This window comes from Tasmannia lanceolata, unplaced genomic scaffold, assembly GCF_043159265.1.
Source record: "Tasmannia lanceolata isolate RefF3 unplaced genomic scaffold, GAP_Taslan_0.1 ptg000006l, whole genome shotgun sequence".
NCBI classification, from domain to species: Eukaryota; Viridiplantae; Streptophyta; class Magnoliopsida; order Canellales; family Winteraceae; genus Tasmannia; species Tasmannia lanceolata.
The window spans coordinates 14,224,303-14,249,451 of NW_027518683.1; the positions used below are offsets into that span (position 1 = coordinate 14,224,303).

The window sequence follows — 25,149 nt, forward strand, 5'->3', positions numbered from 1 at the left end:
GCTCTGATACCACATGTAAGTCATTGACTCTTACCTATGGTTTGTTTTAGATCTTAGCCTTTAAAATGCAAAGAAAATAAAATTTCAAACATACATTGCCCTCTGGATTCCGACCAAAACCCTTTTCCCCTGTCAAATATGAAATTAGAACGGGCTTGAAGCAGCATTCATGTCCTTTCCCTTCCAATTCCAAGAGCAACATATGAAATGGTTTCGATTCTAGGTCACCCAAATCAAGCCACACAAAAAGGATAAATCAATAGATCTTATTAACAACCAATGCTTCATCAAGCTGGTCCACAAAGAATGAACCACGGGATTGCATATCTTTGAATATGAACCATTGGCCCCTCTTGTTTTGCAATCCGCCTGGCATAGATGGTTAAGATTGTTTGGTTAATAAGATATACGCCCCATGGCGTGCCGACTGTAAGGCCCTCTCATGAACAAATCCGATCAATTGAGAGGGACCACATTTGTTTAGATTTTTTTTAAAAAAAGTGTGATGAAATTCCTTTTATATAATGACGAAGGAAAATGTCTCTGCAACAATGAAGATAATAGTTAAAAGTGATCAATCTCAAGATAAAGAATAGTACGAGTTCAAACTGTAGTATTTTATATTTTTTACCATATAGAACAAAGACAGAGATTTCAGTGACAACAAATAATAGGCAATACAGAAACTACCTGAATTTTGCAACTGAATGATGGAGCTCTGTCTCAGTATTTTACACACAGTAGAATACATGTGAGAGTATAAACTGAAAACACCCTTTGTTCTCTACTCACTTGCCTGTTCCGCAGAATTTAGCTGCATAAATTCTCCATTTTCCCCAAGATTGGAGTACTCCTTAGGCAGAGGCACATTTAGCTCCGAGCAAACTAACTGAATTATGCTTCTGGTCACACTCCCAAACGACATCTTGTTCACCGTTACGGCCATTGCAAACCCATGTTTTATGTTACAAAAGCCTGTGGACCCGCCAATCCCCGAATGCCCAAAACTAGTCAGTGATCCGTCCCTCGAACTGAGCCTCTGAAATCCGAGCCCAAATTTCCCATTTGGAAAAACCAAATTCTCATAATTGCCGATCCCCATGAACGCATCATGAATTCTCGGGTTAGTAAAGATCCTACTAACAGTATCTTCTCTTTTATCATTCCTACTACTGCCAATGTTGTTATTTGTACAGTAATCATCACCACAACCATTAGTCACGGTAATGTAATTGTCATAATTGTCATCACTGTTTTTTCTCTTGAGTTTACCCTTCTCAATATCTGTATTGTCATGGTTAGTAGTAAGCTTATTTGTATTGTTGTTGTGTGTTTTTTTCTGAGTAACTACCTCCTTTTTGTTGTTTTTCTTCTTCTGGGTTTCCAAAGTGGGAAATTTAGGGATGTGGGTGTGGCTACCAAGTGGTGGTTCAGAAGTGGTGTGTGGTGGTGGGACTAGGCCTCCAGTGGAAAGAGCTGCATAATATCGAGCCAATGCACGTGCCGAACAGTGCCCATTGGCAGCAGGGATGATTGCTCGACGAATGGCAAGTGTGTTGAAGAGGACAGGAATGGTTGTCACAAGCTCAGAGATGTTACTGGATTGTAAGGTGGAAGGTAGGTCCTCTCGGTTCTTGTTAATGGGGAGATTTTTGAGATCGACCATATCAAGGGAGAGGGTTGCAAGCCGAGATTCCACGCCTGAGAGAATGTTCGATGTTAGTGGCGACTTGAAGATGAGCTCCTTCTTATAGCATACAGATTTTAAAGTTCATTAAGCATGGTTAGAACTGAGTAAATAGGCAAACAAGAAAAGCCAAGCAGAAAACCAGCAAATGACGGTTAGAATTTTAATGAACAAAGACAGAGAATGTTTTATATCAGGCTGGGGTGTTTGTGTATATACACTTTGTGAAGCTCCCCCTATTCATATAGGCAATGATGGTATGCGTACCCATATATGTTTGACGTATGTATGTACTTAAGCATGTTCAAGTGTATTTACTTGCTGTGTAGATATGTGAAACTATGTTCACATCAGCATGTGTATGTATGTGCATGATATATGTATGCATGAGTTTCTATATGTACATCTAAAAGCATGCATACATTATACATATGTAGATCTGTCCACATGTGAATGAACAAATCAAGAGAAGATTAATATAAACATTTTACTATTGTCATTTCTTGTGACACCTCATCGTAGCCAAACCTACACAGTTCAGATTGTTGAGTGCACACCATAGTCACAAATATTTGTCTTGGGAATTTCTCAGGAAGGGTGTATCACGGATATTTTAAAATTTTTGTTGTTTTCGGGTTTATATAGGGAAAATAAAAGTATTTCATGAATATATATACAGATGCATATACAATTCAAGGGTACTTCACCTAAAACACTACAAGGAAATGGACTGGAGAAGGAGTGGAGGTTTCAGGGGCTCTGAGTGGGGGAAGAAGTATGAGTGGAGGAAGAAACTTGAATGGAGAAAGAAAACTGTTCCAAATAGTCCCCCCCCCCCCCCAAGGCGATTCCAAGAAGATGGCCGGGAGATTGGACTTGTCTATATTGTCATTATCATAACTTCAAATGGCGTACGAAATGCCGGTGGTGTTCCCAGCTAAAAAAGAAAAGAAAGAAATCGGATCCCCCTCCTCTTGGACATGCCAACAACAACCTTGGGCCAACGTCAATGATGAGGGGGAATCTTGGCCGGATTCTGGAGAAATCTTCTTCTAGCGGAAAAAAGGGACCCCGTCCTTATCGGTAGCTGGAAAGGAGGTGAGATCTCAAATGAATATCTTAAAAGCATGTTTGGTCGGTAGAAGAAAGGACCAAAATGGGACTCTACATGAACTATGGTTGTGGGCTAAAAGCTTTTGGAGTATTCCGTCTCTTACATGCCTCTGTTTGTTAGCAAAGGATGAGATCCTTTTTATGTTCGAATATGCAGATCGGGCGTTCCAAATCCTGGCCAAAGGAGGGGAAGCATGTGGAAACCAATTATTATCCCTCTCAGCTTGGTCTCGGGATTACATCCAGGGAGCAGATGAAACCTGGGTTAACTTTTATGGTATTCCCCTACATGCATGGGCAACCTCAACTGTGGAAGCTCTGGGAAGTATCTTTGGTCAGGTCCTGGAGGTAAGGATGGAGGGAGATCATAGGCAGTGCATGAGCTTTCTTACGGCTAAAATTTTGGCTCCCACATGGAAATTCTCTACCTTTGTTCTTCTTTAGGTCTTGGACTCTCATAGAACCTCAAATTATCCATCGTCGAACTCTCTAGATCTGCCATCTTTGTTTCGTCCCAGTGTCTCTGGTTTCCGGTCTACGCCCTGGGTTCTACCGGAGGGGAGTGAAAATCAGTCATTGTTCGGCTCGAGGTTAACGGGCAAAAAGACCGTTGTTCCTGTGGGTCCCTCTCTGTTGAATTCAAATTTCAAATCCCATAGGAAATTTAGTATTCCCACTTTGGCCTTACCTTCTCGTCTCCCTTTCTCTGTCATGGCAAATAAGTCAGGGGAGGGGTACCCGCCGAGCATTCCTCCAAGGAGACCTGTGGGGCCCATGCGTGATTGGATATCTGGTCCTTGAGGTCTTTACCTCTTGAAGCTATCTTATGAATTCTATTTGGATTAGGTTTTTTGGAATTCAAAAAGTCAGTCAGTCGTTTATGCTAGTAACCTGGGATCTCAAAATCGAGATATTAAATCGTGTTCATTGGAAAGGACAAAAGGAGGCGAGGCTTTCCTCCTAAAGGTGGCCGAAGCTATCATTATTTATAGTAGATCATTTATGGTGCCTTGGGATATCTGAAGGGGATGATGATTTGTAGCATGTGAGAGCCCATGCTGGGACCTTTCTACCGATGCTTACATTAATATAGGAATTTTTGTCTTATTATCTTTGGAAGTCGAAAAGGTAGTATCTTTGGTCAGAGAGTATCGGGCTCCATAAATGCTTTCCAATCAAATACGGGGCCCCTGCCTCGTGAGATTTGGGGGCGGTTATTGGTTTTAGAAAATGGCTTATGACTTAATTAGGCGGTTACCATTTTAATATAAGAAACTTTGGCAGCAAATCACACCAGTTTTCAGACAGTAAGGAAAATGGAACATCAGAATCAATCCTCTCCCACCCCTTCTTCTTCCCCGGTAGGTCTGTCTTGGAAGATGAAGCATCCTTCGGATCAATTGGAATTGGAGGAGTTTTTGTATCGGATTAGGGGCTTGAATTATAACGAAGATCAAGCATCAAAGTTCTCTCCAACTCCTAGGGAGAAAATCGGTGAATTCATAAAAAGACAATGGACTCTATTTAAGAGAGAAGCTAATAGGAGAAGGGAAGTCTTTTTTAGCTTATCTGGGACTTATAACGTGAAGGAATCCCATAAGCCAATGCATAAACACCCTTTCTTTGTCAAGTTCATGATGGACGAAAGAAGAGAAAGGCGCCAGGATTGGGAAGCAAAGAAAGAGGAAGGAATTTGGAAGAAACTTTATCTTCGGAAGAAACTTTTTTTGGCGAAATCAAATCTCTTCTTATGGAGTTGGAGAAATGCTCAGGTTAAGGGTGTTTCTCTTTGACGGTTTCTGACGGCTTTTTTAGTCTGTTGATCGAACAGATGGATAAATAGCTTTTGGGTGTATTAGCCTTTGGTCTTACGAACATCTAATGTTTTGTTAATATTGATGCCAACAAGATTAATGGGTTTTGGCTTATAAAAAGGACTGGTGATATAGAGAGAGGTTTTTGGGGTGGGGTCCCAAAGTAAAGTATGCCAATGACATGGTGAAAGAAAAAAGGAAAATGTGATTGTAATTGAATTTGTTTTGTTAGGTTTCCCTTCCCTGGTTCCGGGTACGCCCGGTCCAAGTTTATTGATATCTTGTAACGCAGTACAGGACTCCTGGTACCCAATGCTTTCCTAATACCAATGAAATATGTCATCTTTCAAAAAAAATATAGGGAAAATAAAATATTTAAAAGATATAAAATTATAAACTTTAGGGATAATTACATTTACACCCCCTCGACTATGGCCAAATTCCACTTCTAACCCCGTGGTATCAACTTCACCAAAGACACCCCCTCATCTTTAAATAATGCTTGTTACGTGACAAGGTGGACGGGAATGAAGAAATTGCCAGGGGGTGTCTTTGATGAATTTTGAACTATAGGGTGAAAAGTCAGGGGGTTTACTTAAAAATGTCAGAAAGTTGAGGGGGTGTCTTTGGTGAAGTCGATACCACGGGGTCAGAAGTGGAATTTCGCCATAGTTGAGGGGGTGTATCTGTTTTTTTCCCTAAAATTTACGAACCAAATTAGGACAACAAATAATATTGTGAATTTGTCGGGGTGTTTTTGTTATAAATAAAATAAAATGTGAAGATATATCTAAGTATTTTTCAGAATCTCAGTAAAATTTCAGGAGGTTTTTTTATAAAAAAAAATCTCAAAATATCAGGATATTTTTGAAAATGTCAAAAGATATTTGTGACTATGGTGCACCATAAAATAGAGTAATCCAATGAAAAATGTGATGCATGATGCATGTATCTAGTATGTTCGTACATGCCCCTGTTTCTTGATTCCATAAAACTCCAATCAAGAAATTCAGTTGTACGAGTGGGAACCTTCTTGATTCCATAAAACTCCAATCAAGAAATTCAGTTGTACAAGTGGGAACCTTTCCTCATATGATGCATGATGTCTGTATGGATATGCATTAGTGTGATTTCATGTTTATTTAATTATAAAGTTGTGGAAATAGCTCTTAAATGAGGGTTTGATCATACCTGGAGGAATGCCAATATATAGCTCGCCCTCAATGTTCAGAGGATGAACAATTACTTCTTCTAGAAGCTCTTGAAATCCCTTCCCAGATGCATGCTGTTTCATCCAAATGTATCATTATAATGAACTGGAAATCCAAATTAGGGCCACTAATGCCAAATTAGGGCCTAGAATCCATTTTGAATAATCCCATAATAGATTACCAATGTTGTATATGTCATTTTGGAGGTAGAGAACTTTTTTGTAAACAAAACCACAAGCATTTATATTTACAGCAGTAGCTTGGCCCTGATCACAAACCCTTTTGACCCAGTTAAAAACTTGTTGTTTTGTAAATTAATGGAAGAATTAGAAGTAAATATTGACATAGAGTGATTAAGAAACCAAGAAGGCAATATTACCTCTATAATTCCGCCACAGAGCCAACCAAAAGACAAAGAGTGATATATTTGCTTGTAACCGGGTTCAGTCTCAGGGTTTGACATCGCAATATGATTCAATGATTCGTTCCAATCGCAAATTAGTAAAGGATTCTCCTTCATAATGTCATGCATTGCACTGGGCAAGCCAGATGTATGATTAAGCACATGGTGAACCTAAAAAACAACAATAAAACAGAAAATATTGAGTTAATACTGGACTATGATTTGTGATTTGATGAATTCAGTAGAAAACCATTATACCTTTATCAGATCTTTTCCGTTGGTTCCAAAATCTGGCCAGACATTTGAAACATTTTCCTCCAGATTCAGCTTCCTGCAAAAAGTCAAAAGAGATAAACCCAGACAGCATCATGGAAAATTTAAAAGATCGGTCCGGATCACGGAAATATAGGGAAAGAATGAGAATACACACACCCTTAAATGATAATGATGAAGCTATTCTAATTTTACCAGGAAGCTCCATAGGTTCCAAGTGATTATCAAGGATTAGCTTTCATTAAAAAGAAAAAAGGCACAAAAAAAAAACTTTGCAATAGGCAGTAATAGCCCAAAATCTCATGTGTTCATACACTACATCCAGCAGGAGGCAATCTTGTAAAATCCATTTGACTGGAAATTCATTATTACCTATCACAGGCCCTAAACTTTGTTTCAAAATGGCTTATAAAGGGTGACAGCGAAGAAATTCAGATTTCCAGAGCACCAATCTGTTCTGTGGCCCATTTAACTCTGAAAGTTCGTGAGATGAGAAAATGAATCTTGATAAAAAAGAGGCAAAGATCGCTATACATCCAGGCCAAATGCATAAGGTGACTCAATTTCATTCTCAAATACTTAATATTAAAGATGTCATTTATTAAAACTTGGATAATGAAATATAAAGAGGGATCTAATCCTGTCTCTATTTTTCATGATGCACTTCTAGTTGTTGCTGTGGATCCTAATCGCATGATATAAATGGGGAAATAAAAAAAATGGAACATAAGGAGTCCACTTAAGGTGAGAAGGTGGGGTTCTTGCAAACAAGATAATGAATTTGGACCTAAATTTGCTCATCGAGTGTATCTTACTGTTCTTATAAGAAAACTGGTTCCTTTTACACTGTTTGCACATCTTTCAATCAAAGTCCACAGGAAAATATCTAACAAGAAACTACAATAGTTTAATCCCATGCTACAGGAATAAGAAAGCAAATCATTTCCTTTCTACAATAAATAAGAACATCGCTTGCTAGTTGCTACCACAGTAAGATCAGTAAGTATACTTGCAGTTTTATTTATTTTTTGAATATTATACTTGCAGTTTTATGAACCTTACAGAATTCGGCATACAGAATTGAATGCAAAAAGTATACTAAAATTGTAGCATACCCTTTATCAACCAGCCAATGTAACAATCCAGAAGTGATCCCTTTTGTTACGGAGAAAACTGGAAACAGGGTATCTGGCTGGACGGGCCGAGGATCATATCTCCCGAGCATGCCAGCAGCTGTATCTATTACAACCTTTCCATCTTTATAGGCACATACCTAAAACGAAGAGAAATTTATTCACGGTTTTGATAAAACCAACAAAAAGCTAGTGACATTGATTTTCTGCTGCAGGCATTTTGGAAAATAATTGTCATTGAGCAAGGGTTACAGTTGCATTTCAATGCTTAAACAAACAAGCATCTATAAATGGGTGTACACATACCAACGGAAGTAAAAGAAAGATTAAACTCGTATCATTGGGAAAGAATCAATCAAATTTTAGATATGACAATAAATTAAAGGGAATAAAGTATCGCTACTTTATACCTGTCTAATCACAAAATCTCAAAAAGTTTTTTTTTTTTTTTTTTTATCGGTGTCGGTCAAAAAGTATTTTCTGGTAAATGATAAGATGTAAAAACTAGTTATAGAAGGTATGCTAAGCAAACAAACATCAAATACAGAGAACACAAATTTCTTGAAAAGAAATGAGTTAATGATCAACAGATTATCTAATCAGCATATTAAGTAAAAAACAATGATGTAACAATTAACAGATCAGCTAATCAGAAATTTAAGTTCAGTGGAAAATATGGCTATCAAATAAGGATTAACAAGGAAAAAGGGTACCATCCTATCATGTGCTTAAGTTGGATAGCCAACCTCACCTGAATTCCAAGTATTTTGTCAGTGCCCAGCTCAATTAGAAGTTGTCTCAGCTTGGCCTCAACGTCAGATTGAACTGGTGTATCGTATATCCATTGTGTATTCACCATTGGTTCAGTTTTTATGCTTCTGATACCATAAAATTCATATGGAAGTTTAATTATGAGATGAGGAAAAAATATAATACACGAATTCAATAAAGATCTATCCACAGGTACTTCATCAACATAAGTTTAACAATCTGCCTTCAAACTATAACTCACCCTTGTAGAGCGGACTCGGCAAAAGGCCTCATGATGTCTAGATAAACTATGCGGACATTCAGCGTGGCTGAAAGCCCTGGAAATTTTACAGTGTCAATAAACAAACTACTAGTAAATATCAATATTTCACTGTGATACAATAAATAATGTGTTCTAGTAGATACCTCGTAGAAGATTTAGAACACGAGCGAATATAACAGCATCACCTGGAAAGGCATCGACCTAGAAAATAAAGCACGCATATTTCTCAAATGAATGCACGAGATGAGGGCTTCTAGAATATTAACTTTATATCAATGAAACAACTCGGAGAAAATAAATTATCAGTACTTGAAGAACACTTTTGGACTTACTGGATTGAAGCGTTTCATTTCCTTTTTCCCAAGTTTCATCTTTTCTTGGATGAACTTCATATTTTTTGTCCTTTGATTGTTCAAAGATTTCATGTTTTCCTTGATAGAAAGAAATAATCAACATAAGACATTACTTGAGTGGTTCAGTCGGCCTCTAAGAAGCAAACCATGAAACATACTCACAAGAGCTTCATTTGCTGGGGTAGAAGTGCGAAAGAATACGTTAGCAGCCTCCATTGCCTGTTCTGGCATGTCCAGGCGCAACCTAAGTCCCATCTCCGCAAAAGCAGACAATAGTGCTACCTGATCCCCCTGTTGCCATATGCATAAATAAAATAAAATAAAATAGAATAATGTAAACCCTTATTCAAAGGGGATGTGTTGAAACTATATGATCACCCTGTCGCCATATGCAAAAAATAAAATAAAATAGAACAAAGCAAATCCTTATTAAAAAGGAATATGTTTAAACAATTCTGAAAAAAAGACAGGCCACAAGCTGCTTTGGAAATAAACAATTAAAAAGGGATGTGCTTAAACATCTTAAATAGAATTATAGCCAAGCAGTAGAAACATATAATTGTTTGTAAAACACTGTTTCAAGGTGGAGATACTATGGTAATTGGATAGTCGTGAATATAAGTGAAACAAAGAGAGTACCAGCAATAAAAATTACAACTAGATGTTCTTCCAAAACATACAAAAAGGTCGGTCCTAGTTCCATTATCTCTCTATATAAACACATTAGAGAAGAGAAGGTATAGCGTGATTCTGTGGCCTAGAGTCAGCTGGAGTCACAAGAAGGGGAACAAAAAGAGAGATAGGGAAGATGATAATGGGTTTTCGTGGCTCCAAAAGCACCATGCCATAAGAGTTACCACAATAACTTCTAATAGAGAGTGTATTTGAATTTCCTGCACGTTCACATTTGTGGAAACTGTGGGTGCATCAGTGATAGCATCTCGTTGGTTCTTGGAAGGTACATTTCAGCCTCTACTTGTCCAATCAAGTGAAAACCATCCATATTCCCATCTCTGAGATGTGCACAACATGCTAACCTGCTACTCACAGGCACTGCTGAATGGCTAAGCCATCTCGATGTGACAAGTGTCACTGATCTTGCATCAGTTGCAGTTCTAGAAAAGCCTGTGATGGTAAAAGTTTGTGGTGAAAAATTATTGCAATCCCCGATAATGATGCAAATGATGACTCAGAATGGAACACCTACGGCATGAGCAACTGTAGAACAAAACCTCAAGTTGTGGTGATAAAATATCCACAGTAGTACAAAAGAACTCAAATTGAGAAGTTTTCTCACACATGAGTTGTCCATAGCTCCATGCAACAAGATTTTCCCACTTGTATATAGGAACCTTTTTCTTTTACTAGATATTGCACAGCTGTGGAGAATCATGTACGGTTCAATTATCTAATATCCTCCAGATTTAGTTAGTCCTAGTTAGTCCGGTTTTATTAAGTTAGAGTTGAGTTTGGCTTCTAGAGGAAATTAGATATTTAAATTTGCCTCATTGTTTAGGCTAATTATGAGCGTAAAAGTTTATGTGATTTCTAATTAGCAATTGTATTAGATAGAATAGGTGTGAGCTTGCGTCAGAACCTTAAGGAAGAGGAAATCCAAGACCTACAGAGGCTTCTGTCGATTGTAGAGTCGACATATTGCTCACAATTTAAGATGAACGAATCTGGATCCCGGCATCTAATGGGGACTTCACAGCAAAATCTTTCTTCACGGTTTTAAATGCTGGGCATCAATCCCCGATGAGGTGTATCTGGAAATCTCTAGCTCCCCCGAGGGTGGTGGCTTTTGGGTGGATTTTGATACATAGGAAAATCAACACCTGTGATCGCTTAAAGAAAAGAAAATTCAGTCTAGCAAGTATGTGCGTTCTCTGCCTGCAAGATGAGGAAACCTTGGATCACCTCATGCTGCATTGCCCATATTCATATCATCTGTGGGTAAGAGCAATTAGAGCCTTTCAGATTTCCAGGGTTTGTCCTGAGTCTATTAGCTCCCTTTTCCTCGGATGGCGCTCGTGTCCTTTCAGTGACATGGGTCGAAAACTTTGGGAAACCTTTCCGTATGCCATAGTTTGGAATATCTGGAAGGAGCGCAACAGACGAACTTTTGAGGAAAAAAGTAGAACTTCAAGTCGATTGGCTTTGGACATCAAAGTGGAACTGGTCTCATGGACAAAGTCTAAGAAACAAATTCCTTATGGGATGGGAGATCTTATAAGGAACCGGCGGTCAGTTATATGGGATAGAACTATCAGAACCAAGCCTAAACCCAAATGGATGCCTCCACCACTAGGGTGCCTAAAACTTAATTTTGATGGATGCTCCCTTGGCAATCCAGGAAAGGCCGGGATAGGGGGAGTCATTAGAAATTCTTCGGCTTCGATGGTTATGACATATTCTGGACCATCTGGTATATGTGATGCTAATGAGGCGGAAATCAGAGCTTTACTTCTCGGATTGCGGTGGGCTTTTGAGCACAACCAGCGACCCTTAATGGTGGAAGGTGACTCCACAAAAGCGGTAGCTTGGGCCTCTGAGCTATCAAAGGGTCCTTGGAAATTGCAAGAAGTTGTTGCGGAAATATTGGATCTGATACGGGTACTCGATCCGAGAATTGAACATCGTAGGCGATCGGCGAATGAAGTGGCTGATAGCCTAGCTAAGGCTCATATAGGGAAGATTTTGAAATACTATCATATTTGTAATCATTCCTCTTACTCAGGGAAGGATTGAGTAGTTTGGATTATTGAACTGTCATATTTTACTTTTTGCTTCCTGTATTAGCCTCGGGAATGCCCGGGTTTCCAATGAATACTTTGTAAAAGCAGGCTCCCGAATGCTGATTCAATATTAATGGAATACGTCACTTTTCAAAAAAAAAGAAAAAGAATAGGTGTGAGCTACCCAGGCTTTGTAGAGGAGAGAGTAGGTAGTAGGTGTCATCATGGACGATTCGTTTAAAATAACACTTTTAAGTTTTGCACAAGGAATCAAACTTCGGTTTTGGCCCGGACTTGGGTCCCCATATAAGTGGAAGTACTTTGTGGAAGTTTATGGAATCCATGGAAATCATGTAAAATGTAAAAAGTTTATGGAAGTCAAAGGAAACGATAGAGATTTAAGATAAAACTCCAAGAAATGTTAAAATAAGTAAAAATACACACCTAGAAATCATCATGTAACCAAGACAACCATCCCAGAACAGTAAGGTTCATTCTAAACATAGATATTTCACATGTTTTGGAAGTTAATGATCATGCTATTTCTTTCACTTTCAGCTTACTCATCTCATTAATAGAATGGCCATTAATGTTTACTGGATATATTGGGTCTTTTGGTTATATGTGTGCATGGCATGAAATCAAACTTCAGACTTGTATCCCCATGGAAGTCAACACATGTCGGCCGCAATACAATTTTTATTAAGTACATTTTGTATTTAGTTTTCTTCTATTCTGTCCTCTCAAATATTGTCCATTATTGCACTTCATGGAGGAGAATGGAGTTCAGAAAAGTACAGATCAAAGTGTCCACACTTGTACTTTCTTCAGATGAAAGAGAAAATGTAGGATTTTTCTAGTGTGTTTATCTGTGCACCGCTTTCAACATAACGGTTTCAATTGCGGACGTCAAAAGCTACTACATATATTGTTTTCAACAGCTGAAGCACTAGGATTCACAGGAGTGATCGTCGGAGGTTGGAGATTGCACTTGTACCGTCGTTAAGGAACGAAATAATCAAACAGTTATCAGTCTGCTAGCAATCTGTTTCAGTGGTGAAGTGGATCGGCGTTTCCAATCAGACCAAAATAAGTGGGAAAGATGCAGCCAGGAAAAACTTTGCAACTGATGGGATCAACCTAGCAAGTGCAGAGCCAGAGAAAGCCAATGAGTCAATGACCACAACTCCGGCAACATAAAGTGTGATAATGGCTGGGTGAGAAGGGAGCCTATGAAGGGAAATTTAAGACAGGGGTGGGTGTCTTCTAAGGAGTCTGATCTTGCTAAACCATTATGGATAGTTGTGTTGCCTCTATGTGAAAGTTTTTAAGTGCGTATTGTGCTTGTTTTAGTATTTCCTAAAGTTTCATCTTAAATTTCCATTGTTTGCATGGACTTCCATAAATTTCCGTTGTTTCTATGGACTTGCATGAACTTCCACATACTTTTACTTTTGTGGGGACCGAAGTCCATACCAAAACCAATGTTTGAAACCTTAAGCGGAAGCGGAATTGTGCTTCAACCTTGAGTTCGCATGTTTGATTCCAGCTTACCTACGAAACAAAACAAAAGGAAAACGGAGGGAAGCGCCAACATGACTTACATATTACAAGCTAATCTAGTCCTGAAGACACAAACAAAAAAAAAAACCCTTACAACTTTTCCTTTTAAACATCAGATCTTTTAAACACAACAAACAAGCTAATAACTACCATTAAAAAAAACACGCTAATATCCTTTACACTCCGTACCACTTTTTTTCTTCGCATATGATGGTCAAGGCCATTCATCTAGTGGCCCCCAAATGAAGAGACTGCAATTCTAGCAAGTTCCATAGTGAACATATGATCCTAATTCCTAACCCCTTGATTAAAAAAAGGGTTCTTTTAGGGTTTTTCTCTTGATTGTTGACAATTTCCATTTGCAATCCATGATTGAGTTATTAGGATCACACATTCCCTGAGACCCACAAGCACCAAATTGGTCTCATGTCAGCTCACCAGATGAACGACCTTGATCACCAGAAACATGTGCCAGACGTTTATGGTGGGGTGGCGCAAACAAAACATAGATCGAGTAGTGAAGAGACTAGTGGGAGGGCTCTTAAAACAAATGATAAGAGACCATACAAACCTCAGCACATGCCAGAAACATTTTTGCTAGGGCCTGTTTCATAGAGCTTGATATTGACTTTGTAAGCCCGAAGTCAAGCAAAACGGGACGATGTGGTGGGTCCTTGCTCACTAGAAAATTCCCTACAATAAAGTGTACCCAAAATAAATTCAAGCAGTAAACAACAAAGTAATTCTGCAACATATTGAGGATTAATTAATTACATAATGATTTATTACACTGCTCCATCTCTCAGACGGAAGTCTGGAGAACGCATACCGGGATGAGGATCACCGTTGAAAAATCCATCAACATATATTTGGTGAGCATATGCACGAGTGATTTCTTCAACAAGCTTCTGTTTGTCAATGCCAAGTGCATCTAGAGATTCATTGTCATTTAGACGAATTCCGTCCATAAATTCTAAAACAAGGACTTTCTCAGATGACTGTCCATGAGGAACCAAAAAGAAAAATAGAAAAGTAAATAATTAAACAAAGACAGAAAACATCCACCTTGTATCAAATTGAAACAATTGAAGTGGGCAAGTTGCTAGCCATGGAATAATACCTGAATAACTTCCGGAATCAATACATCCAAGCTATTATTAAGACTGGTATCATCATGTTTGCTTTTGCAGCCTAGGTTTTTGGAAACTGATCTTGTATTTTCTAGAACCACAGAGACAAATGTCAACCATGGCAATGTAAGTGACTTACAGAATGCTAGTATGCTACTAAATGCGGATGAAAGTCTCAATATAAAGGATATAACATAATAGCAGCATAAATGCACTTCTAAGAAGCCAATCTTCAAACTAATTAAATCATTCAGAACATTAAATCACACCAGAGCTATGCATACCAGCTTCACGATTGAAATCAAGTTCGTTAGGTGATTCCTTGCACCACTCATCTATCAAAGGGCTTAAGTCATATTGTGGTTCTGCCCATGCTATCCAGTCAACTATTGATTTTGCATTCTTTAAGTCCTGAAAATGAATGTTGCGTCCAACCATATAAGCCTGCTACCCTACTTTGTTCATCCCAATAATGTCATAAGTTAAAACATGGAAAACCTCTAATATGACAGCCTTGATGCCCTCGTGTTGGACTTTAACAACCACCTCCCGCATGTCGTTTAGAGTTGCTCGATGAACTTGTGCTATCTGCAGCACAACATACGACACAAGCAAAAATGTTGTGTCAGCAAGCACTTGGTATCGCATTAGAGAACAGAAAAATCTTTCACCGTTTCACATTATGTTAATTTTTCTGTGAAACTCTTACTGAAGCTGTTGCAAGAGGTTCTTCCACAAAAGCAAAGAAAATATCATTCATGGGCTTCCCCAACTCTTTCTCTATTGTTTGACAAACCTGTGTAAAGAGCAACATCCAATTAAAACATAGATGCGTGACTTGGTCAAGAAAATCAGTGTCCAAAGTTTTATACCATGGAAATACATGACTGCTTCTAAATGGAACTCCATAAAAACAGAAAACTGAGAATTTATAGAAATTCTGAATAAAAGATACCAAAAAAAGGATTTTTTTTTTGTCTGTGTTTTTTTTTCCTTTTTTTTGTGGGGGGGTGGGGGTGGGGGACTGAAAAAGTCAATCAGAACGTAAATATCTTCACTTCATTTTGGATGAAAAATCCTGGGCCTGAGTTTCTTAGAATATTGTAGCAGTCCCTAAGAAATTAAATTTCATCTGAACTTCAATGTTTTTTTAACACAAAATCACGGAATAAGCCAAATTGGACATTGACCAAGTGGATAGTTGTTTGGTGCACTATATAACAAGCTTGAGTTATGGACGGTACAAATCAATAGGTTTACAATATTTGTTTTCTAGTGAAGTGTTAGATTATGTAAATGAGTTGTTTTTTTTTTGGGGTAAGTTATTGTGAATAACCTCTTTCAAAGGTCGAGGAGGAAGAGAGTCCTGCAACTGCCTGAGAAGCGAGATATAGGCTTCGGGAAGCACATCCGCACGTGTAGATAAATACTGACCAAGTTTCACCCACAGCCCTTCCAACTCTATTATCAGACTGAGAACACGTTTAGCATTGCGCTCATGGGCTTTCTCCAAGAGAATAGCCTTTTTACCTCTACTAAACCATTTCTCTCTTTTTTGGACTGCCTGTGTTAATAAAAGAAAAAGGAATACCATTACTATCACATAAATAAAAACTAAATGACCTGGGAACAAAGTAAGACAAGTAATCAAGAAAAAAGGACTTACCTTATAGTCCAAGTAGATTATCAAAGCAACAGTAAATACTTTCATGCGCCTTCTGTAAATATTTCCCCATCCCATCAGAGACTGCAGGATTTCAGAGTGTAGACACGAAAAACCAAGCTCTTATTGATCTTTCTTATTGGTGTCAAGATCTTCGAATTCCGATCTTCATGGGAAAATTTATAGTGTTAAATGTCAAACATATCTGAACAATTTCATCATATTTCTCAACGCTCTTACTACTACTTGAAATGATAAATGAGGGAGAAAGAAAAACACGTAATGCCCAGAAAGAATACATGCATCAGATATGGACAAGGTTTTAAATTTCGGTTTCGGAGGGATTTCGGTCCTCACCGAAACAGAAATTTTCAGCAGAAATCCCGAAATTTTGGGCGAAATTTACGAAATCAAATAAAACAATTTTTTAATCTTAAGAAAATTTCGGCTGAAATTTCGGGAAATTATTATTTAATCATAAAAAATCTTCTTTTTGCGTTAAATCCTTGGAAACGAAATTTTGGTCGAAATTTTACACCATTTCAGGTAAACCCAATTTCGGTTTCGTTCTCGACCGAAACCTGAACTTTTCGGTCGAAATTTAAAACCTTGGATATGGATAAGAGAAATATAGAAATAAACAGCTAAAAAAATCACAGAATCTCTAGATGTACCTGAATGTAGTCACAGAAAAAAGTGTCAACATAAACTAACAGACAAAATGGATTCTCATATTTTAAAGTCCTTTTTTGCAGAGAATTCAATTACATTAAAAACATCAACAATGAGGTTTGGAACAGCGACACTGCAGAGGGCTGCAAAATTCCTACAACATACAAGGGCCAAGAATCGAAATAGTGAAGTTTGACTATTTGATAAATCAATGGATTTTACCTATAGAAATTCACCACAGGAATAGTGGTAAATGAATTTCTGCTAAGCTCCTCAATTTACTGCCTCTGCAAAAGAATGATAAAGTGTTATCAGAAATTTGTTGAATTATGTGTCTAAAAACTGGAAGAAGAATCAAATATAGAGTAGTTAGGGGGGAAATGATAAATGCGCTCCTTTTCATCACTTGGGACACCCAGCAGCAGTGTATCAATGACTGCAGAGGGGCTGATGTGCTTCACATCAGAAGGATTCAACGGATTTGATTGCCATGTACACTGCAGTTGGGTGTCCCATGTGATGAAAAGGGGCGAATTTATCATTTCCCTAGTTAGTACTGTCCACGAGTAAGCATATCAAATAGATTACAATGACAAGAAAAACAAATGGCAGGCATAGATATATTTTCAAAAAAATTAACTTTACTGAATCAAAGCCGTTCAAATAAGGAGAACAGAGACATGTGTACCCCCCTAAACCACATGATTTTAAGGTAAAATATACTGAGCAAAGGAAGACTCTTTTGTTCTAAGGCACAGCTATGTCATATCCAATGAGAAATAAGGAGTGAAGTTGACAAATATAAAAGAATTATTCAAACAACTAGAAATAAATATTATTTGTTCAACATCAACTGATACTGTGATAATCACAGGAAGTCTATCGAGTGGAATGAATGAACACATAATATTGACATTCCATTGCAGCAGAATAGAACACCACGAAATCTTAGTTTTAATTTCAGCTCAGGAATAAATTCACCCAGCCTGTGCTCATAAGAATTACTTATTGAAATTGAAATTTATGTGTGGAGAGAGAGAGAGAGAGAGAGAGAGAGAGACCTACTCCAACTCTGCAGAGAAGAGTATTTTTGTTTAACAATGGAACTGTAATCAAACAAAACTTTCTCTACTCAGCAGTAAATTCATCAATATTTACAAGAAAAAAAAAAACAATCAGACTCCACAACTGATACAGAAAAAATCTCTTATTGCAACTGAAAAGGCGAATGTCATTGTGTACACGTAAAACAAGCTTCCACTAGAATTTGATAATAGATAAACAGGATTAACAACAATAAGAAAACATAAGATTATGCATTTTCAAAAAACTGAAATGTAAGCAACCTTCTTCATTCACTCAAAATGTACCACATAAAAAAAAATATCAAACAATTTATCCAAAGCCACTCAAGGTTTAGCATAAAGTTGAGGTGGGCACACAGATCCAGAAATTCAAAAGACATTCAGTAAAACGACCCCTACTCTTCAGACAAAATTGAACTGGATTGTTCTTTTTCCTATACAAACAACTTCTCTGAATGTGAAGTTTTCACTCAAATAAAAGTGGGATGGATTGTTAGATGGACTCAAAAATTCGGTCCTAGACTCTGGGTAACAAGAAATGACGTGTCCAATACACCGTATAAATCAATGTGCAATTTTGTATAGAAAATTATGAATGCAAACTTATGTTTATAAAGAAATGACTAGGTGCAATTTGGGTCTTCTAAGAGCTTTAACAAAGGAAAAGGTAATCACCAGCATCACACATTCCTTAACTGCAGTGAAAATACGAAACAGTCATGCACACTAAAATCAACAAAAAATGCATGACAGAAGTTTTACAGTGATTGGAAAAAATACCTTCACGAAAACATGTGTACTCATACATCTCCCGAAATTGGGCCAAATTGGAAAGGAATAAAGACAACATGCCACAGTTTTCTTAAAGAAACATCATAGATACATGAAAATCCTAGAAAAACAGGGCTTTTTTCACTGGTATCTCAAGCAATCATACCCCAAAATTTAGCATTTTCAAGGAGTCTTCCGTTGTAACAGCAATGTTACTCTCAAACAGAACTATTCCACTTGAATTTCCACAGTTTTTCCTATGTTGACATGAAAATTTCGTAATCAATCAAAGACTTTCCCTGAGCAATTGAAGCAACCAAGCAAAAATATGAAGGCTGACAAATTTTATATACTCAACTTTTTGCAGCTATCACATGCTAAAATAGCACTTGCCTGGTCAGATTTCCAACAAAAATTCCCAATTCAAAAATGATGAATCCTTAGTCGAAAAGTGATGTTACAAGTGTTTTCAAGCAACAGACCCAAAGGTAAAATTAAAACCACAATAAAAGTGACCTCCAAAGTAATATTTCTGAGTGTCATAACCTTGGTTCAACTGTTCAGCTACCACCCAGACCTTCTGAGTTTGACATAAAAATTCCTTATTAAAGCAGTGGTGTTTTTACATGCAGTTGAAACAAACATGCCCAACATAAAAAGAAAATATAAATAAGATGAAATTCAAAACAAAACTTAGCATTTTTAAGAATTCTACCCAATTGATTACTCTACTCTCAACAGCACTCTTCCACGTAATTTTTCGAAATTCAAAAAGAAAAATCCTTAATAAAAAAAATGCCCCTTCTACTTGTAATTCAAGAAACCATAGTCAAAATCAAATGAAGCCGAAAAGAAGAAAAAATGCTCCACTAAATTTAGCATCTTCAAAAAGTTCCAGCATATCACAACTATTGCATTTTCAAATAGCACGCTTCCACCCAATTGTCCGAATCCAACATCACAACTTGTTAGTCAAAGTGCTATTTCACAAGGAATTCAAGTTGTGTATCACGAGTAAGCATACCCAAAATCAAAACAAAAGAATCAGAAAGGAAGAAATTAGCCACTAAATAGTTTTGGAATTCTATCTTAATCACAGCTACTCTGACAGATCCCTTCCAATCAAAATTCCACCAAAAACATCTGAATTTTGCTAAAAAAATCTCTCAAGCATCGAAGTTCGACTGTATCTACCAAAACCTTCCGAAATATTGACTTAGGTGCCATGGGAAAAACAATTCTTCACTCAATTTCAGATCATATCGATCAGAGTCAAAAAGAAAACATAAAGCGGCAGTATAAAAGGACTTAATTTTCAATAATTCATAGCCACAGAAGATCCAATCTGCTTCAATTAGAATAAAATCAAATGTTATCCTTAGAAACAGCAAAACTTCAACTAAAATTTCCTGGGAGAAAGACATTGATAGCGAATTAAAGATGAAATTCACCTCAATTGCAGTAACTTCCATTGGAGATCTTCATATTTCAAATGTATAAAGAAAACCAGCTAGAGAAAAATCACAGATTTGAGCATAGCATCTCTGTCTAAAAAAACATGGATTTGTAGTGTGGCGGAAGAAGATCGCAAACCAAAAAAGAAAAAAAACAACTCGCTTTCAAACCACTTGAATATATGATTTTTCTCGGAAGCCAGTAATACAAGAGAGAAAGAACGCCCAAAAGTTTTCTTTCAATTGTCATTCGTGCATATATATGCTTTACAAGTCAAAAGAGTCTTTGGTAATAATGACTCTAGTTACTAATAACCACTAAAGTAGAAGCATATCCTGATAAAAGTAAAACCCTAAAATATCTCCTAAAACCTCTTAAAACTAACTAAATTGTAAATAAAGATGAGCATAAAACAACTAGAATCTCTACAGTAACCAAGTTTCCTAACATTGAGGGCCCGTTTGGATACTGGATAGTTTGTATTTGGATTTGGAATTGAGTTTTGAAAACAAAATGAATAGATCAGCCAGCACATGTTGAGGAAGACAGAGAGGGAAGGAAGTAATTCCTGGTGGAGGGGAGAGGTTGAGGAGCAAAAAGGGTGAAGGAAACAGCTAGGTTTGTGGATTTTCAATTACTTATTTCCACAGCATATTTGGAAATTTGTTTTTTTTTTCACTGTCAGTCGCTAATTTGGAAATCAAAGAATTTGATCCGGATCCGAATAACAACACAAAAAAGGGCTGCAAATGTGTGAAATCCAAATCCAAATCTTCTTGGCATCCAAACAGGCCCTGATGGAATTTGAGCACAACTAACTCCACAGCACAAGATGCATCTTCATCCTATTCAAATCCGCAAAATTCCACCAAATCTTTCCAAATTCGACAAGAAAAAACTCTAATCAAGCAGTATTCGTTTTTTAATTCAAGAAATCATGTTAAAATTCAAAAAGAAAGCCTCAACTCATTTACTAATAACTGCTTTTTGCATGTATTTCAATTCAAGCAAACATACCAAAAATCAAAAAATACAAATTCACCACTACCTAGTTGCGAAATTCTATCTTAAATCACAAGTCCTAAGGCAGTGCTCTTCCAATCAAAATTCCACCAAAATTATCCGAACTCGACTCAAATAAATAATTGAAAAAAAAAATAAAAAAATCTCACACGTCAAAATTTGGACCGTATCTACAAAAATCTTCTGAAATATTGACTTATGCACCACATGAGAAATAAATCCTCAACTCAAATTTCAGATCATATCCATCAGAAACCGAAATAAAGCATAAAGAGACAAAAAAAAAACGCAACTTTCAGCAATGCATAGCCACATAAGATTCGTCTCGCCTCAATTACAATAAAAACAAATGCAATATCCGTGAGAAAAAAAAGTAAAAATTCAACCAAAATTCCTCCGAAAAGGAAAATTTTCGAGAATTAAAGACGAAATTCACCTCAAATGCAGTAAATTCCGTGGAAAACGAAAATTTTCACAAATTAAAGATGAAATTCCAGCCTGAATCACAATAAAAATCAAATGCAATATCCGTGAGAAAAAAGTAAAAAATCAACCAAAATTCCTCGGAAAACGAAAATTTTATAGCATTAAGATGAAATTCACCTCAATTGCAGTAAATTCCGTGGAAAATCTTCGAATCCGCGAAGGAATAAAAGAAAAACGCGAAGAGAAAATCACTGATTTGTACAGATCGTCTCGGAACTGAGAAAATTTTTCGATATCTTCGCTACAGTAAAGAAATAAACATTGAATTTCGGCATTTTAATAGAAGTTGGAAAGATGGCGTGGAATCGAGGGAAAGGAATCTGACCGTCGGATGAGAGGAGATAAGAGATCTGGACCTTCCGTCTCTTGTAAACGATACTTCTTGAAGATCTCCTCCTCGCTTCTCATATAGGCTTTTTCTTCTCTGTGGGGTTTTGTGAAAAGAGGAAGGGACGAAAACGAATGCGGCAAAGACTAGGAGCGTAGATTTCAAGCACTGGTTTTAGACATTACAAAAATGCCCCCAATGGATCAGGGAAATAACATCTACCCCAACTTGCTTTGATAATGACACTGCTTTCCTTGTTATCAGTTTTAGAACAAGTGGTGGGAATATCAAGTCCCGGTTATAATTTTATAATTGTCTAATTTAACAAGGGATTTGCTAGCAACCATTACCAAAGTGGGCTGTTGCATGTGAGGGCAGCCACACAGTCTCACTTTTCAGAAGATTTTGTCTTATCCATTTAATTAACCATTTAGCATAGGAAGATGATGTTTGTGAAATGAAAAGAGGAGTGCCATTATCAGAAGTTGGGAGTGTGGATATCCACTGCCTTGTTAAACTATAATAAGAACTAAGAAGAAAGTGAGTTCTATCGTTGAAAGACTATTTTTTAAAGTATGTATGGTCTAAGGAGTAAAACACGTGATTCTTTTGAGAGGAGTTAAAATCAGTGCCATAATTTGGTAGGTGAAGACGGGTATGTTTTGGTGAACTGGAAAAGCTTTTGTAAGGGAACATCAGCAGAGAAAATCAACAAAAAATAAATAAAATAAAATATAATTTCGTAGTTGATTTTTCTATATTTTTTGAAAGACTCGAGACAAATAAATTACAATTCTCACCCAACTGTGTCCCCGTATAGTTCAAAAGACAATTTTGCCCTTTTCTTCTCCTTTCTAATTTTTTTTGTTTTTAAATCACTGCTTAACCTCTTCATGCAACTCGGAAGAGGAAGAAGAAGAAAAGGAAGATGAAGGAAAAAGATGAATCGATGCCGGGAAAAAATGGAAGATGCCAGAAAAATATAAAGCTCTGGAAAATTGGAAAAATGAGAAGAAGAAGGAAAAAAGAAGAATTTGCAAAAACAAATTAACTTCAAATCAACAAAAATGACTCAAGATGGGGTCAATTTGGCAGTCCACTCGGTAAAAAATTCAGGCAAAAGAACAGGTTGACTAGGAAAAAGATCAGGTCAACTTGGCAAAAGATCAGGTCTACTTGCAAGAGATGATCGCATTTTTTTATGTTTTATATTTTATTGTTTCCATAATTTTTTATTCATTTTATTTATTATAGCACAAGTAAATAGATTGGTGGTCTTCTTTAGTCAAATTGTAAATGATCAGAGTTTATTTTTTTACATTTTTCTTTTAAATTTTTTAATATTATATATATATATATATATATATATATATATATATATATATATAGAGGAATAAGAGTGTGCGCTCGACCGCACCAAGCTTAGGTGCGGTCGAGGGCCAAAAACTCATGTGGGCCCACATTGTTAGGATGGCCCAAAGCATTCATTTGCAAGACCCCATCATAGATAGGGTGTGTACAAAAAATCAGCTCCATAGGATCATCCTAACCCATCCAAAAGTGGAGGGCAAAATGGACAGACACCGTTTGCCACAAATCTGCCCATTTTTGCCCTCCACTTTTGGAGGGGTTAGGATGATCCAATGGAGCTAATTTTTTGTACACACCCTATCTATGATGAGGCCTTGCAAATGAATGGTTTTGATCACTACAAAAAGTGTGAGACCCATGTGTTTAGGCCCTCGACCGCACCTAAGCTTAGGTGCGGTCGACCGCACACTCTTATTCCTCATATATATATATATATATATATATATATATATATATATATATATATATATACATATGAGGAAAGTGTTGGTGAGCTTAAGCGCCCAATCACATTGGGGCCTACTTTGTTAGGATGATCCAAAGCATTCATTTGAAAGGGCCTTTCAAACGAATGCTTTGGATCAGGAGTTGATTTTTGGTACACACCCCATCTATGTAAGGGCCTTTCAAATGAATGCTTTGGATCATCCTAACAAAGTAGGCCCCAATGTGATTGGGCGTTTGGTGAGCTTAAGCTCACCAACACTTTCCTCTCTCTCTCTCTCTCTCTCTCTCTCTCTCTCTATATATATATATATATATATATATATATATATATATATATATATATATATATGTGTGTGTGTGTGTGTGTGTGTGTGTGTGTGTGTGTGTGTGTGTGTGTGTTCGTACGCTTGAGTTCTAACATCAAATGGTGCGCTTGAGTGCACCAATCACATGGGTCCCACACTTTCCGTGAGGATCCAAACCATTCATTTGCAAGGCCCTATCATAGATAGGGTGTGTACCAAAAATCAGCTACATTGAATCATCCTAACCCCTCCAAAAGTGGAGGGCAAAAATGGGTAGATTTGTGGTCTGTCCATTTTGACCTCCAAAATGGATGGGTTAGGGTGATCCTATGGAGTTGATTTTTTGTACATACCCTATCTATGTAAGGGCCTTTCAAATGAATGCTTTGGATCATCCTAACAATGTGGGCCACATGGGTTTGAGAGCTCAAGCGCACCATTTGATTGGAACGCTCAAGCTCACAATCCTTTTCCTCATATATATATATGAGGAAAGTGTGAATGGTTTGGATCATCCTTTTCCTCAAGCACACACCCTATCTATGATAGGGCCTTGCAAATGAATGGTTTGGATCACCACAGAAAATGTGGGACCCATGTGATTGGGGCGCTTAAGCTAACCATAAGTTTGGTGAGCTTAAGCTCACCAACACTTTCCTCTATATATATAGAAAATGGTTCCTACACATATGTTTAGACTATAGAGAGTTCTCTACACACTAGCTTAAAATACAGTGGGGGCCCACATTGTTTGGGTGATCCAAGCCATCCATTTTAAAGGCCCTCACATAGATAGGGTGTCTACAAAAAATCAGATTCATAGGATCATCCTAACCCTACGATATGTGGAGGTAAAATGAATGTCTTTAAACCTTCACAAATTAGTCCAATTTTTGCCTCCACAGTTCGAATGGTTAGGATGATCCTATGGATCTGATTTTTTGTTGACACCCTATCTATGTGAGGGCCTTAAAAATGAATGGTTTGGATCACCCAAATAATATGGTCCCCACTGCATTTTAAGCTAGTGTGTAGATAACTTATCTACACATGTGTGTAGGAACCGTTTTCTCATATATATATATATATATA

At 37.2% G+C, this 25,149-nt stretch overlaps 1 protein-coding gene across 4 annotated transcripts; it reads right to left on the bottom strand.

Annotated features, from left to right (window-relative positions):
* Positions 1-600: 600 nt before the first annotated feature.
* On the bottom strand, positions 601-22,049 carry LOC143879821 (ABC1 family protein). Of its 4 annotated transcripts, XM_077382433.1 has the most exons (22): positions 21,932-21,947; positions 21,724-21,847; positions 21,557-21,618; positions 17,009-17,073; positions 16,118-16,280; positions 15,788-16,015; positions 15,161-15,247; positions 14,950-15,039; positions 14,736-14,862; positions 14,442-14,542; positions 14,151-14,319; positions 13,893-14,014; positions 9,183-9,311; positions 9,000-9,098; positions 8,811-8,868; positions 8,647-8,722; positions 8,386-8,512; positions 7,617-7,774; positions 6,487-6,559; positions 6,205-6,399; positions 5,806-5,899; positions 601-1,701 (listed from the first exon to the last, which is right to left on the bottom strand). In XM_077382433.1, exons 5-22 carry the CDS (start codon positions 16,190-16,192, stop codon positions 785-787), a joined length of 2,925 nt encoding a protein of 974 aa, XP_077238548.1. In that variant the 5' UTR covers positions 16,193-16,280; positions 17,009-17,073; positions 21,557-21,618; positions 21,724-21,847; positions 21,932-21,947; the 3' UTR covers positions 601-784. The 4 variants fall into 4 exon arrangements, with proteins under 4 accessions (XP_077238548.1, XP_077238549.1, XP_077238547.1 ...); XM_077382434.1 differs by lacking the exon at positions 21,557-21,618 and having other exon boundaries at positions 21,932-21,954; XM_077382432.1 differs by lacking the exons at positions 21,557-21,618; positions 21,724-21,847 and having other exon boundaries at positions 21,932-22,049.
* Between the last annotated feature and the right edge of the window lie 3,100 nt (positions 22,050-25,149).